This window comes from Marmota flaviventris, chromosome 2 (assembly GCF_047511675.1).
Source record: "Marmota flaviventris isolate mMarFla1 chromosome 2, mMarFla1.hap1, whole genome shotgun sequence".
Lineage (NCBI taxonomy): Eukaryota > Metazoa > Chordata > Mammalia > Rodentia > Sciuridae > Marmota > Marmota flaviventris.
This window is the reverse complement of record NC_092499.1, coordinates 121,764,977-121,779,581: the sequence shown is the minus strand read 5'-3', so window position 1 is coordinate 121,779,581 and position 14,605 is coordinate 121,764,977. Positions and strand designations below refer to the sequence as shown.

Genomic DNA, 14,605 nt, shown 5'->3' with positions numbered 1-14,605 from the left:
TTCCAAGCACCTGGTCTTTTTTTTTTTTTTTTTTTTAAACTATTGGGGGTTGTAGACAGGGGAGTCCTACCACCAAGCAACATACCCAGCTCTTTTAAAATCTTTGAGACAGGGTCTTCTAAGTTGCTGAGTCTAGCCTCAACTTGTGATCCTCCTGTCTCAATTTCCCTGATGCCTGGGATCATATGCATACACCACTGCCTGGCCACCCTAACTCTTTTTACAGACAGAAAACTAAAGCTCAGAGAAGAGCAGTGATTTGCACAGTGTCACACAGCAATAAAGCTATAAAAGGATCTAGCCATCCTGAATGCTATGTTAGTATCAGTTCCATGATGATGGGCTTTCTGTGACTGATGAGGGTCACATAAAATTTCCTATTTCAGGAGATGTGTTTTCTCGGTGATTACAGACTAAGTCTTTACAGTCTATCTCAGAGAGTCATTTATTATAAAGCTCCTTTCATGACTGAAGACCAAAGCAGGTTCAGAAAAATTAGATTTATCACTGGTCTTGAGTTAAACTGACAAATATCGCTCCTGGTCTTATTATCTAGTGTATATTTGATCTCCCAATAGAAGATTTTCAAGTGAGCAAAGAATACCTGAGGTCTGTGCACACATCTGACCTGGCAGCAGAATTCATCTTTGAACCCTGTGCAGAGGTTATGGGTTGGGCATTCTGGGAAGATGCTGCTGAGGGTTTAGTGCTTGGCTTTGCTCTGTGCGTCTTCCATTGCCCTGAAGCAGGGCCTGGTCTTAGCATGGAGCTCAGAGGGGATGATTAACTTCATGTCACTTTGTGGCTAAACTAAGTACTCACAATGGCTCTACTTGTGCACTCATGGACACTGCTGAAGGAGCTTAGTGGATTCCCAATATTTTGCAGTCCAATGGAATGAAACTGTGACTAACTTTCAACTTCTAAACTGTGATGTTAGGATTTTGAGACAGTTACTATATTGGAGTGTTCTGAATCTGAGTTTTCTGAAAAGGGGAAACTAAATTAATTGTAAGTACCTTAAGGGCAGGTCTTTGTTGCCAAGGCCTGGCAGTTCTGGGCTCTTAGAAGACTAGTAAGGGAAGGATAGTTTATCTATATAATTATATTTGTATAATATTTCTTTTCCAATCACTGTGATAGTCATGAAGTATGTCTACTGTTAAGATTTTTCAGGTAATGCGATGTATTATCCAGTACCACAGAGATGACAACGACAGGGCAAGCAGGGATGGCAACAGCTACCTTTGGTGAGCATTTATGGTAAGTCAGGCCCTGTGTTGTCTATTTAATTCAAACATTCACCTAGGAAGTAGTGATACATGGTCTCCATTTCAGCCTTCAGTAACTTGGGCAAGGTCACAATGCTAGGCCTGTGCTCTTAATCACCATAACATCTGACTCTTAGTACCATCAAAATTCAGGTTCAAAACCTCAACTGTAGACTGATTCAAGGAGTCCATTCAGTGTTTCCTTAACCATCATTGCATCAGCCTCAAGCAGGAGGATCTGTAGGAGTTACAGTGAGTCACATATCAGTAATCAATCCCTTAAGAAAGGGAGAGAATGGTGCTTGCCCCATAGTGCTACAGACTTAACCTCTTGGTTTTAAGTCTCAGGCTTGGGGGCTCTGTTCCTGCTTTTTGAGTTGGCTGCTGTGTACCCTAGTTTATCTCCTGGAAGTGCAGCCACTGGGTCTAGCCAGATGTTCCTTATGAGGTGTTCCTAATATCAGCATAGAAGTAAATAAGTGTTCCTAAAATGAGAACATAGCACTTTGCACTAACCTTGTATAGGAAAATTCACAAAATGATGAGGAAAGTAAAAGGTGTTTTTCATTTGGATTCTGTGAAGGTGGTGACTTTTAATACAACTGGCCCGAATCGCTAATTGGCAAGTTTCTCCATTCTAACATCAGCTATGTCACTCACTAGAAGTCTTAAAATAAATGCTTAGGTAGAAGTCATTGTTAATTAGGAACTTTTTGTTCTATTTTTGGCCCCAAGACCTAAGATTTTTCTTTGGTGCTGTTTCACTGAGATTAGTAAGATGGTTCCAAAAGGGTTTTATTGTTTAAATTCTTAGGTTCTCACCTAGAGCTGTATTTGTCAGAGAAAGAAAACACAGGAAGCTGAATATGTGCTGAAATTTCCACTTGGAGCCCCTATAGCTGTGGTTCATTGGCAGGGATGGGGCTAGGTGAGTTTACCAAGTGGGTGAGACCTAGGACTGATAACCCACTGTTGGGAAAGGCAGAGTATAGTTAAAAATGTTTGTGCAGGATTTAGGCCACCTCTTAAAGTTCTAGAGGTTGGAATGAGATTCTGGAGAACTGACACTTTTTGTTTTCCCCCTCAGTGCTGGGGATTGAACCAGGGCCTCCCACATGCTAGGCAAGTGCTCCCCCACAGAGCTACACCTGCGGGGGCCCTAACTGCTACTCTTAAAACACAACTATGCCTTCCTTATCTGCAGAAGGGATCAAACTAGAAAACTGCTCTTGTTTCTGTATTCAGGGAAATACCTGAGGTGAGTATAATGGAGTCATTTTAGGAAAACTCCATTTTTTTTTTTGTCATCAAAGTCTTGGAAAACACATGTCAAACAGCCTCAGACAGAGCCTCACTGTCCAGCTTTCCTGCCTGTACTGATTCACCCAAAAGCATTTAAGAGTCTTTGGCACATTGCAGAGCAGATAATTACATGATCAGCACAGCCTTCACTAAAGAAAAGCTGAATGAGGCTGGTGGGCTAATAGGATCCTTCCCTTTCAACTATCACAAGACTACAGCTCCAATAGAATCTAAGGGCCCTTTCCAAATGAAAAAGGCAGTTACTAACCAAATGAATATGCAAAGGTGCTTGTTCCCAATACAGTAATATGCAGGCAGTTGAATAATTTGTCATTCAAGTTAATTTAATTATCAGCCCACATTTAATTATCCAATACAAAATGTAAATAAAGTGAAGGGCTGACAGCATATACTAATTATGTTCATTTTAATAATTAAATGGGAAGGAATTTAGAAAGAGTCATGAAAGTGCCATAAAATACAGGGAAGCTTTTGATTAAAACAACATTTTAATTAGAAACTGCAAAACCCTATAGAAAACACAAGGTTGGTTCCATCAACAATGGCATTCCTTTTATTATCTAGGTTTCTCTTCTGAAGTCATCCTTGATATTATGGGGCTCAGCCCTTCAAGTTAATAGACTAAGTGGGGCAAATAAAAATGCCAATCCTTTATGTAAAGCAGTTTCCTAATCAAGCAGACTTAGGCTGCAGCAAGATTTCAGGATCCCCTTTTAAGACACAAGCTGTTTCCCCAGTAGGAAATTAAGAGTTCCCCTGTGAACAAACAGACCCTGGAAATTAACATGACTCCTGACTAATGACACAGAAACATTAATTGAACTGAGCATCATAATTTCTCTGATGGAACTCCTCTGATTTAGAGAAAGTGGCATCAGGCTAAATAAATTCACTTCCAGGGGCTGGGGTTATGGCTCAGTGGTAGAGCACTTGCCCAGCATGTGTGAGGCAATGGATTTGATTCTCAGCACTGCATATAAATAAGTGAATAGAATAAAGTAAAGGTGTGTGTGTGTGTGTGTGTGTGTATGAACATAAGAACATAAGGGGAGTGGAAAGGGGGTACAAACTGGACTGCTAATGGTGAGGCTGGGCTTTGCCAGAACCCTTCCAGGATGAAGATTCCATGAATCTGTGGCAGAAGGTAGGGTAAGAGCTTACAACTACACTTACCATGTCCCCTCAGCAAATGCTTGCTTAATGAATAACTGGGTTTTGGTCGGGGAGTAGAAAGGGAGTTTAAGAAAACAAATTTTTTAAATGAAAGCAAACAACCAGCTTTTTAGTTACAGAAAACTTCCCAACTCTACTGGATATGAGAAGTTACCACTGCAACAAGCTGAGGCGATCTCCTATACATTTTCCTCATCACACAGCCTGATTGGCCTGGAGTCCATTCCTGGGCTAATGAGCACAGCCTTCCTGTGCAGGTGAAACCAACTGTGGTTGAAGATGGATTCAGAGTATGGCAACTGTCAACTCACCTGTAAGAAGCCTCTGCTCGTCTGTTAATGGTTCCCTTCCATTCATATTGGGATAGCCAAGATCTACAGAGCTTTTAATGACAAGCTGCCATTAATCTGTCTGGTGCTGACAGGATCTAGAATAGGGTCAGGAGGATTTGAAAAGCCACAAAAGGGTGTGGAATACCCATGAGATCAGAATGTTAGTCTGTGATTCCAGTCTCAGTCTTTCAAATGTCATAGACTCAATAGGGAGATCATCTAGTAAAACTTTCCTCCTTCTTCCTTCCTTTCTTTTTCTGTGTAAAGTATATATAACATAATTTTCCAGTTCAAACATTTCTAACCCTAAAATTCAGGGGAATTAAGTATATTTACAATGTTGTGCAACCCTCACCACTGTCCATTTCCAGAGCCAATCCACTTCTCTGCACAGTCAACAATGCTCAAGTCTCAAGAGATGAAATGATTTATCTAAGATCACACAGCTAATGGTAGAGCTGGGGCTAGAACCCAGGCCTTCTATTCGCTAAACTGTGCTCTCTGTACTCAATCACTCATTTATTTACACTTTCCTATAATCTGTGAGTCTCCTGAGCAAGTCATACACATATGCCCCAGAAACTTCCATATCAGCATCCAGAGGGCAGATTGCAGTTTCTCAGTATATGAATAGGCATCATATACTACATCATATTCTACACATGACACTCCTGACACCAAGATATACTTCAGCAATCATTGGTGACACATCTGAGTTTCTTAAGCAATGTAAGATGAAATGAAAAGTACAATGACTTGGGTTTAGCAAGACCTGGATTCTAGTCGATCTTTCGATTCTCCATGACATTTCAGGGAGCTTAATTCACCTCTTTGAACCTTAATTCCTAGCTGGGTGATCCCAGTGATCCTGGAGGCTGATGCAGGAGGATCACAAGTTTGAGGTCAGCCTCAGCAACTCAGCAAAACCTTGTCTCAAAAAATAAGAAGGGCTGGGAATGTAGTTGAGTAATATACCAACCCTGAGTTTAATCCCTAGTACCAAAACAAAAAACAAACAAAAAAATCAAAAGAATAAAACCCAACCTACCAACCAACCAAACTCGATTTCTCACCTGCTTGAAACAGAAATAATTTCTTTATTTACAACCTCACTGAAGTGTTAATGAGGTGTAAGAGCCAACAGATGGGAAGTATCATATGACTATAATACACCTAGTAAAAGCATCTCTAAAAGGTGCAGTGTCTCAGCTTTTTGAAGTTACTATCTTCTCTATCAGTTTCTTATTGCTTCTCTAGAGAACTTTCCATCATGTTCATTCTTCTTATAGGTTGTTGCATTTTAGCACTTGCCCCAGAACTGCACTGATTTCTCTGATTTTCCCCCAAACCAGAAGTGTATGTCCAGATTAGTGTTCAGTCCTTCTGGGAGGCAAGATGTTGAAATTCAAAGTCTGGATTTTTTTTTTTTTACCTTTCTAATTTCTTCCTCAAAGTGAGCTCACCTGTCACAATGATCTCTAAACCTCACTGCATCCTCTTCCCCAACAGACAAGCAATAGGGTTTTACTCTCCTCTGTGTTCTCATACTGCCTAATGCTCTCTCTGCTCATTTCATGTTCTTCCCCTTTCCCAATATGCACACTCATCACTTTCTCATCTGGTTAATTCAGGTCTAATGTGCCATCTTCAAATATGATTCCCCTGATCCTGGTCCCTTTTCACTCTGGCAAGAACTCAAAGTATGTATTTTTTCTAAAGGAGAGGATAAGTCTATGATCCAGCATTAGCGGAAAAACTCTCGGAATCCCACAGAATTCTGAGTTCTATCAGCTTATCACGACAGATTTGGTTCATGCAAGAAGTTTTAAATTATCTCTGACATGAAATGCACTAAAAAAACTGAACTTTTGTTGGGCCTGGTTATGCACACCTGTAATCCCAGTGGTGCAGGAGGATCACAAGTTAAAAGCTAGACTTGGCAATTTCCTGAAGCCCTGTCTCAAAATAAAAAATAAAAAAGGGCTGGGGATGTGGCTCAGTGGATAAATGCCCCTGGGTTCAATCCTTGGTACTAAAAAACAAAACAAAAACAAAAACTGAACTTTTTTTGCTGCAGAACTGTAGAGTCAAATATTATCACACATGCAAATTAATTAGCTCTTTATAAGTGCAGTAGAATGTCACGATATATAGTAAACCATTTAAGTATAAAACAGGAAATTCTTAGGTAAACCACAAATGTCCATATAAGATAAAGCCATGAAGACATCAAAAATTGATATTCATGGACTGAGGATATGGCTCAGTGGTAGAAGTGTTTGCCTAGTATGTATGAAGTCCTGGTTTTGATTCCCCAGCACCACAAAGAAAGATGTTCACAAAGAGTGATTCTGGTATAATGTAAAGTGCAGAACCAAGAACATAAGTACATGTACAGTATGACTTCAATTATGCAAAATTATTCATTTTATATAACTGGAAGGGAACCTGCTTTAGCTAAAAACAGTGGCTATCTCAGATAGTGAGGTCAAGAATAACTATGATCCCATTGTATTCTTTACATTTGTCCTGTATTTTTCACAATAAATACGGAACACTTTTGTAATCAGAAAAATAAAATACAAACTTTAAAGGTAAATAAAACTGCAATTTAGTAGATTGAATGGATGGAATCACACAGAGAGAAGTCCACAGGGGAAATTTCCCACAATTCTTCTTCCCAGAGCAGCTTATAACAAACTGAATCTGCTGGGCCTGATCCATAGAATGGACAAAACACCTCCCAAGGAAGGACACTGCCTGAGTGTTTCCAGGGTGGGAGGTGAAAAAGAGTTTCCATCTGTCCTCCTGATAACAGGGTCTGAGAAAAGGAAACATTCTATGTATGATAATTTTTCCAGTAAGGGCCTAGATCTGTCATATTCTAACAATGGGAATACCTTTCTAAAATGGACTGAATAGCTGGGTGCAGTGGCTATAATCTGTACCTGTAATCCCAGCAATTTGGGAGGCTTGAGGCAGGAAGATCATAAATTTAAGACCAGTCTCAGCAATTTAGTGAGAACCTCAGCAACTTAGCAAAGCTTCTCAAAATAGAAAATAAAAAGTAGCTCAGTGGTAAAGCACCTGTCAGTTCAATTCTTGGTACCAAAAGCAAGAAGCCATAACAAAAACACAAAATTAAAAAATAAAATAAAATGGACTGAATATTCCTGAACCGTCTTCAAGGGAGTACACTGACTATGCAATTTGCCCTGTGCTTACTCAGGGTCAGTACTGGAAGCATCAACAGTCATCTGTGAAATAAAACATAGGACTTGGTGACCCTTTGTACCCAGGAGGCTTTGATTTCAAATTCTCGAGCTTGTTTTGTTTTTTTCTACCCTTCCTCCGTGTCAGGCAGGCAATGTCAGTTCTCAATGTGCAGCTTCTCCTTGTACTTGGCTCTGGCAGCACAACCATCTCCTCTCCTCTTGCCCTGGTCTAGTTTACTGTAGGCTGATAAACCTAGTAAACAACTGTTTGAGATTTGCCTAAAATAAACTTTATTAAGCTTAGAGCAAAGTTAAGGGGCCGTTCAGAAATCTTTCTCTTAGTTACAATCTATACAATTAAGCTTGTTGTGTGTGGGGTGGGGAGCGGTTAGATAAATTAAGTTGCCAGAAATTTCCCTCTGATATATTATGCCTTAACTCTTGTTTCAAAACTAAATAAGGTACTTTATTATTATTATTTTACAAACTGTGTAAAAGATTTTCCAGCTTCATAAAGCAGCAGAACCCTATCTACATGTTAAATCTTGCTCAGAAACCAAATAAATCAGTTAAAAGCAGAATTACTCTGGCAATTTAAGGAACGAGGCCCACATCCTGCCCTCTCAGTCAGCTGTCTACCAACTTGGAAGTTTCTAAACATCTAGGAAGAAACCAAGAGCCAAGAATGTTTTCATAAGGCAACAGATTAATATGTTTTATAAAATGATCCAAGCTGAAAGATGCAAAAGCTACCTTATCAAAACAAAACAAAACAAAATGGTGGCTAGAGTATCACAATCTATGTGGTCATGGTAAAAGAGTAGAAGCTTCTGTGTGAATTAAGAATATTTTATTTAAAAGATTCTGTTTTTAAAATCCCTAAGAGGAGGCCTGGTGCAACCTAATGCTGATAAAAAATCTTTGAAGAGTTGAAGTTACAGACCTATGCCTAGAGCCTGGTTAAGGGGGTTCTTACAGGGCGGATGGGTTCCAGCAGGCTAGCCTGCCTTTTCTCACTCCAATACCTCACACTCTCCGTGTTAGGGAAGCAGTCTAAGGAACTTTCCAGGGCCTCTTACCTGGTTATCTGGGTGGTTGACAGTGAAGTAGCCCACACAGACGATGACCTCATGGAGGAGGCTTTCACAGGAGACTTGGCTGCAGTGGCCCAGCAGGGAGCTGGCCATGTGTCGGAATGCAAGGGACAAGCCCTCTGCCCCTACAATAGACTGACAAGGACAAGGAGCAGTTAGAATCCCCAGTCCAGGGAGAGAAAGGGTTGCAAATCACATAGACTGGGCGCTGTGCATTTTGTGCCGTGGGGCTGGAAAAGTGGACATTATTTCTCTAGTACTATGCTCAACAGTTTAGTTCAGGGGTTTTTGCTCTAATAAATGACAATAATAAATGCAATGTTTAACCTAACAAGGAACAGAAAATAAAGCATAGCAGAGCAAATGATTCCCCCACGTGGAGCAAGATGTTAGCTCTCTAAAGTATGGTTATTTATTCCATTTTTAAAAACTTAGTTTTTCTCGTTATACAAATATTTTCAAGGTAGAAAATTTAGAAAAAATTACAATACTAAAATTCACCTGTAACTGTACCACTTACCTAACTTCTAATACTTTCTAAAGAAATATTTTCTTGTGATAGAGATAAACATATTCCTAATTAGTTATATTCAAACAGGAAACAAATATAAACAATTCAAATAAATACCTCTATAAACTGAAGGCTCCCAAAAGAACATAAAAAAATCAAACCAAAACAAAAAAAATCTGCCCCAAACCAGGAAGCCCCTCAGCTATGAGGCTTCTGGGATCCTTTCTCCAGACAGGCAAAGGGCTGTCGGCTGTGGGAGACTCAGGAGGAGAGTCTGAGTCTGCCTGTGCAGCCTGGAGCTTCTATTTAATAAACATGTCAAACAGACAGAACGACAGGAGGGCAAAGGGGAGAGGCGAAGCCTACAGAATACACTTGCAGCCCACACTGGAATGAAGCACCATGGTCTGCCTGTGGGAAAAGGCAGTGGTTAAACTCATCTTTTGATTTGAGGTCTCGGTGGGCTTGAACCAGTTCAGCTATATTGTGGCGTGGAAGTTTCAATGAATTCACTTTGTCTAACAGCGGGTCAAACAGCCCTTCAAGTGTTATTACTTAAACAAAATGACTGCAAAATTTTAAGAGTGTCTTCTGTCTCCGTTTCACTGCCCCAAGACCAAAAAAAAAAAAGTTTTCCAAAGAGCTTCAGGAGGGCTTTCTTCCTGTAAATCAAGCAGTGACACCTTCTTGGTTCAGCCCTTATTTAATTAGTCACGTCCAGCATGCTGTGACCCAGTGCCCTCTGTTTAACCTTCACTGATAAGAGCAGGTCAAGGGGCATGTAAGTTTGAATATAAAAATTAAACCAATTTTTCAAGGAAACTATATTTCCTTTTTAGCCAGAATTAATTGTCAAGTCAGTACATTGATTTGTTTCTTGAGACCACCTTCAATTGTAAAAACTGTCAAAGTGAATACAATATACAATACCCCTGATCTTAAGGCCATCTGTGCCAATATGAATTCAGAGCAAAATCAGACTGTTAGCTAAAGGGGAATATATTTTGACAGCTTTATTTTATACCATAAAAGGGAATAAGCTAAGAAAATATTCTAATGGATTACCTTTTGTTATTATCACATAATAGGCTCTCACACAAAATAAGGATATAGATTTGTGACTTCAAGGAAAAATGAAGAATTTTGGGGAATGCTGCATTCATCTCTTAGGCTTACTGATATCTACTAGATGGTCTGGGTAAGCTCTTCATCTTCAGAAACTGATTCAGTTTACATGTCCCGAGTGCCTACTGTGTGCTGGCTAGTATAACCACAACATCTTTGTGATCTTATCTAATTCTCAGTCTTGTGATAAGGTAGGTGTTTCAAGTCAGCTTTACAGATGAAGATACTGAGTCTTTTTTTCCTAAATATTTATTTATTTATTTATTTTTAGTTTTAGATGGACACAATATCTTTATTTTACATTTATGTGGTACTGAGGATAGAACCTAGTGCCTCGTGCATGCTAGGTGAGTGCTCTACCACTGAGCCACAACCCCAGTCCCTGATGCTGAGTCTTCAGTGTTCAAATTACTTGTCTAAAGTCACATAATTTGAGGTGGTAGTATGATGGCTCAAAGTTTGGTCATGACAAGGAGGACATTTGATTCTGAGAATGGCCAAACAATCCAGGAGTCTGGTGGGGGATGCCTTCCTAAAAGCTCTGAGTTCTTGTGATTTATGGGGCCCAAACTATCACCATGACTCATTTTATCTTGTCTGACTCTTTTTCAGCAGGTAAGTCCAGCAGTCTACATTCCAGCTAGATTCTTTGCAACCAAAGATTATGAAAAAGCAAATTTTATCTAATTTCAGTTTCTTTGGGCCTCCTAGGTTGTCTCTCAGATTTTTCTCAGGTCAGACTAATGCTGAGAAGGATACCTTCCTTCTACCTAAAATCTCTTTTCCTATTCTTCACAAACAATTCCTGAAATCTTATTTTTGAAATGTAAGTTGTTTTAATGAACTAGAATGAGTTTCATTGACTATGCCTATGATAAAAAACAGTATTTTTTCCCTCCAAACTCACCCATGGCTATACAGTGCAAATACTGTGTATTTGTTTGAGCATTATGTACTTGATCACTTCCATCTACATAATTGGTGTCTATGAGACAGATGTGGTTCTTTAGCTTGCTAAATAGAGTGTGACACTTCATAAATAGCCACAAATCTTTGACAGTTCTCCCACTGAAAGGTGGGGCATATTTCTCATTTCCCCTCAAAAATCTGGAAGGCGTATGACTGACTCAACCAAAAAGTATGGTTGATATGTAACTATATGATTTCTGAGGCTAGGTCATAAAAAACTATGCAGCTTCTATCTATATGATTCTCTTGGAACACTTCTTTTCAGAAGCTTCCTTTTAGACATTCCTCTCAGGACAAAGATACCACATTTTGAGAAGCCCATGTCACACAGAGATGAGGAGTATACAGATATTGTAGCCAACAGTCCTAGGTGAGTCTAGTCTTTGAGCTAATCCAGGCATTAAACACAAGAGTGAAGAGCCTCCAGATAATTTCAGCTCCCAACTATGTGAGGCAACCCAGCTCTTCCTTTTTTCCCCTCCTCCAGCTTTACGATCCCCTCAGTTGAAGTCCTGTCATCATGAAGCAGAGACAAGTTGTCTGGGAGGAACACTGTCTGAATAATGGACTCACGAAATTTGTGATCATAATAAATAATATTGTTAGCTTATGTTGATAAATTTATGTGTTTTTTGTTTAAATGTATAAAAGTGGGAATAACATGCTAATCATTGGTAAATGTATTAAATGGAGTGGTGCTAGAAATTCTTGGCATCAGGGTTCTATCACATGCTAACGAGGAATCAAGAGAGAAACGTGCTCATCTTGGGCACCAAAAGGATAGCAGTTAGAACCTTGTAAGATCAAAGGAACAGAAGGAAGAGGAAAATCGCTGTAGGCTTTCCTGGCCTATACTCTGGTACCTGGGAGTTATGGCTGAGAACAGAATGAGAAAGAGTGAATGCAAGATTGACTAAAATAAGTTAGGAGAGGCAGAATAGAGACAAAGAAGAATAAAAAAATGGTAAGTAAAGAATTAAAAAAAATATGGAGTTGCATGAGAAATAGAAAAGAAAGAAACAAGGGTATTGGAGAACTGTGAGAGCCAGCCACGAAAGGCTATTCCACATGACAGGGAGGTAATTTGATTCTGAGAATGGTCAAACAATCTTGAGTTACCATGGTGTTTTTTCCTCATATTTCTGGCAAAATTGGCTCTAATAGTGGACACATTTTGGGCTGAATACTGCAAAGAACTACAGAGGAGAAATCTTGGATTTTATCTTAGTTGGGCTAAAGGGTTCCATTAGTAAGCCTTTGATTTTTCTATTACTGGCCATTAGGCCTAAAGATTACCAGGAGCAGGGCCAGTTTGGAGTTCAGAGATATCTTTTTTTTTTTTTTTTTTCAGGGCTGGAGATTAAACCTAGAGCCTTGTGCATGCTGGGCTAGTGTTCTACCACTGAGTTACATCCTCACGCCAGTAGTGCACTTCTGTAAGTGAGGCAGTACAGGAAGAACAGAACAGGAACCTAGGGCTCCCTGATACACAGAGTGACTGATGGAATGGCCAACTTAATAAAGATGCTGTTTACTATTATAGAGCACTTTGCGGCAGTGTTAATCCTGGTTAGAAGGTCCAGGAAACTAGAAGCTCAGAATCAGTTTTTAGAAATTTCCTTTTTCATAATCTTTGGTTGCAAAGAATCTAGCTGGAATGTAGATGCTGGACTGCATATCCTGAGAACAAAATTAGGGCCCCTGATTTCCAAGCTGTTTCCAGACAGAATATAAGAAGCTTGGGTTTTCATAAAACCTGGATGTATGTTCAAACCAGAGGTAAGGATCACTGACATTTTCTGACAAATCTCTTAGTTTAGGTATGGCTATAAACTCTTGGAACTCTACATATCATGTAGTTTACACCTAAGGCTAGTTCAACAGCTTTGGAAATAGAAGCACACTAACCCTAAGGGAGGGATTTCTGTTCTTATGACAAATAAACTAATTCTACAGTTGAAAGACATTAGATTCAATGTTATAACTAATTTCCCTTTTTGACCAGAATTACAGGAAGACATCAATTAAAGAATTGCACATTTGTCATAAACTACAGAAGTGTTTCTTCTATCTCAGAATGGTGAAGACCACTATTTTTATATATTTATATCTCTATAACCTTTTTTCCTTTGAGAAAAGTAATTTATCTAAATTATGAGTTCATCATCTGCCAAGTTTGTTCCTTTTTAATGAAATCATTTGACAGTTAATAAACTGAAAGAGAAAGCCTACTCCTTGGGTCTTGCTCTGTTCTAAAGGTTCAGTGTTTTTGAAAATTAAATTTCCTATATGGGAAAAATATGTTTCTAAGCTGACAATCTGGTGTTATAATATAAAGCAATTTTTCTTTCTCTAGCTATAAAAACTTAATTTATAGGGGTCTGCACGTTTAACCACACATGCACTTTACAATGGGAGCAAATCAGTTAAATCATCCATAAAAAGTCATATCAATGATTTTGGTTCTGTTTATATAGGATATCATTTCTTTAATGTTTAAAAGTTGATTGGATGATAATACCTTTATTTAAGAAGTTAAGACAGAAGGCTTACATGTAGCAGTGTGGCATAGGATAAACTTTTGAGGTAGACAATCATGGGTAACTAGTTCTGGTTCAGTCATGTGTACCTCTGGACAAATTATGTAACTGCCAGTTTCTTCATCTGTAAAACTGACATAATAATATTTTGCATGGTAGTTAAAATAACAGAGCACACATAGAGCATCTAAAACAGTTCCCAGAAGATAGCAGCTTAATAAGGTATGCATATTATTTTAAAATAAAATAAAACCCCAACTGGTCCTGCTCCTGGTGGCCTTTAGCACAATGGCCAATAAAAGAAAAATAAAAGTGTGTATAATATTGTTATCAATAATATTATATAAATATTTTATATATATTTATTATAATATATTAACTCTTGGTTGGAATACTAACACAAACCAAAGCTTGGTACCTGAAAAGCAGGAAGATCAAGAGCCGCAAAGCTGTTGAAGAAACGTAAACTCTGAATGGCCACTTGGATGGTGTTCTGGGTATAACTCTCCTTGGGACTGGCAGTGCTGGGGTCTGAGATGGTGCCATGGAAGAGAACACAGTAGAGCATGTGCAGAACTCCAGCCAGGTCTGTGGCCTGAAGAGCAGCTGTCAGTCCCGTGGGATCCTGGCGATTACTGTCAAATATGCTGTATGACCTGACAAAGAAACATTCAAGTCTTTTAGAGAAATTTAGTTAAAGGATGTTAGCATTTTTATAGGTCAAATGGAACAACACAAGCAGACTGTTAAAAGCAAACCATCTGAGTTGTGTAATGAGGTAACAAGAAACCTCAAGGAACAAATGCAGCCCTCGCCACCAAGTGTATTGTGGCTTCCCTTTTCTTCCCCTGGGAGACCAGGCTGCTGTAGCAGTGGCATATGAGCACTCTGCAACCAGTGCTGAGGTTCCCACCACCCTCACTACACTTTGAAGGTGAAGTAGTTCCACTTTGTTCGCTGCATAGATCTGGGAAAACTGCACAAAGTCTGTGAGAGCTCTAGGGAATCAGAGACCCAAAACATGTGAGTTTCCTTTCTGGATACATAAAGGG

The 14,605-nt window shown here is 39.2% G+C and overlaps 1 protein-coding gene across 6 annotated transcripts in view; it reads right to left on the bottom strand.

Annotated features, from left to right (window-relative positions):
- Window positions 1-14,605, bottom strand: part of Scaper (S-phase cyclin A associated protein in the ER) — a 454,707-nt gene that overhangs the window by 20,471 nt on the left and 419,631 nt on the right. For all 6 annotated transcript variants that reach the window (XM_027925223.2, XM_071608497.1, XM_071608494.1 and 3 more), the window contains 2 exons: window positions 13,972-14,209; window positions 8,394-8,543 (listed from right to left, as the gene is read on the bottom strand). In XM_027925223.2, the coding sequence (XP_027781024.2) occupies window positions 8,394-8,543; window positions 13,972-14,209 (388 nt within the window). The remainder of the gene's footprint in view (window positions 1-8,393; window positions 8,544-13,971; window positions 14,210-14,605) is intronic.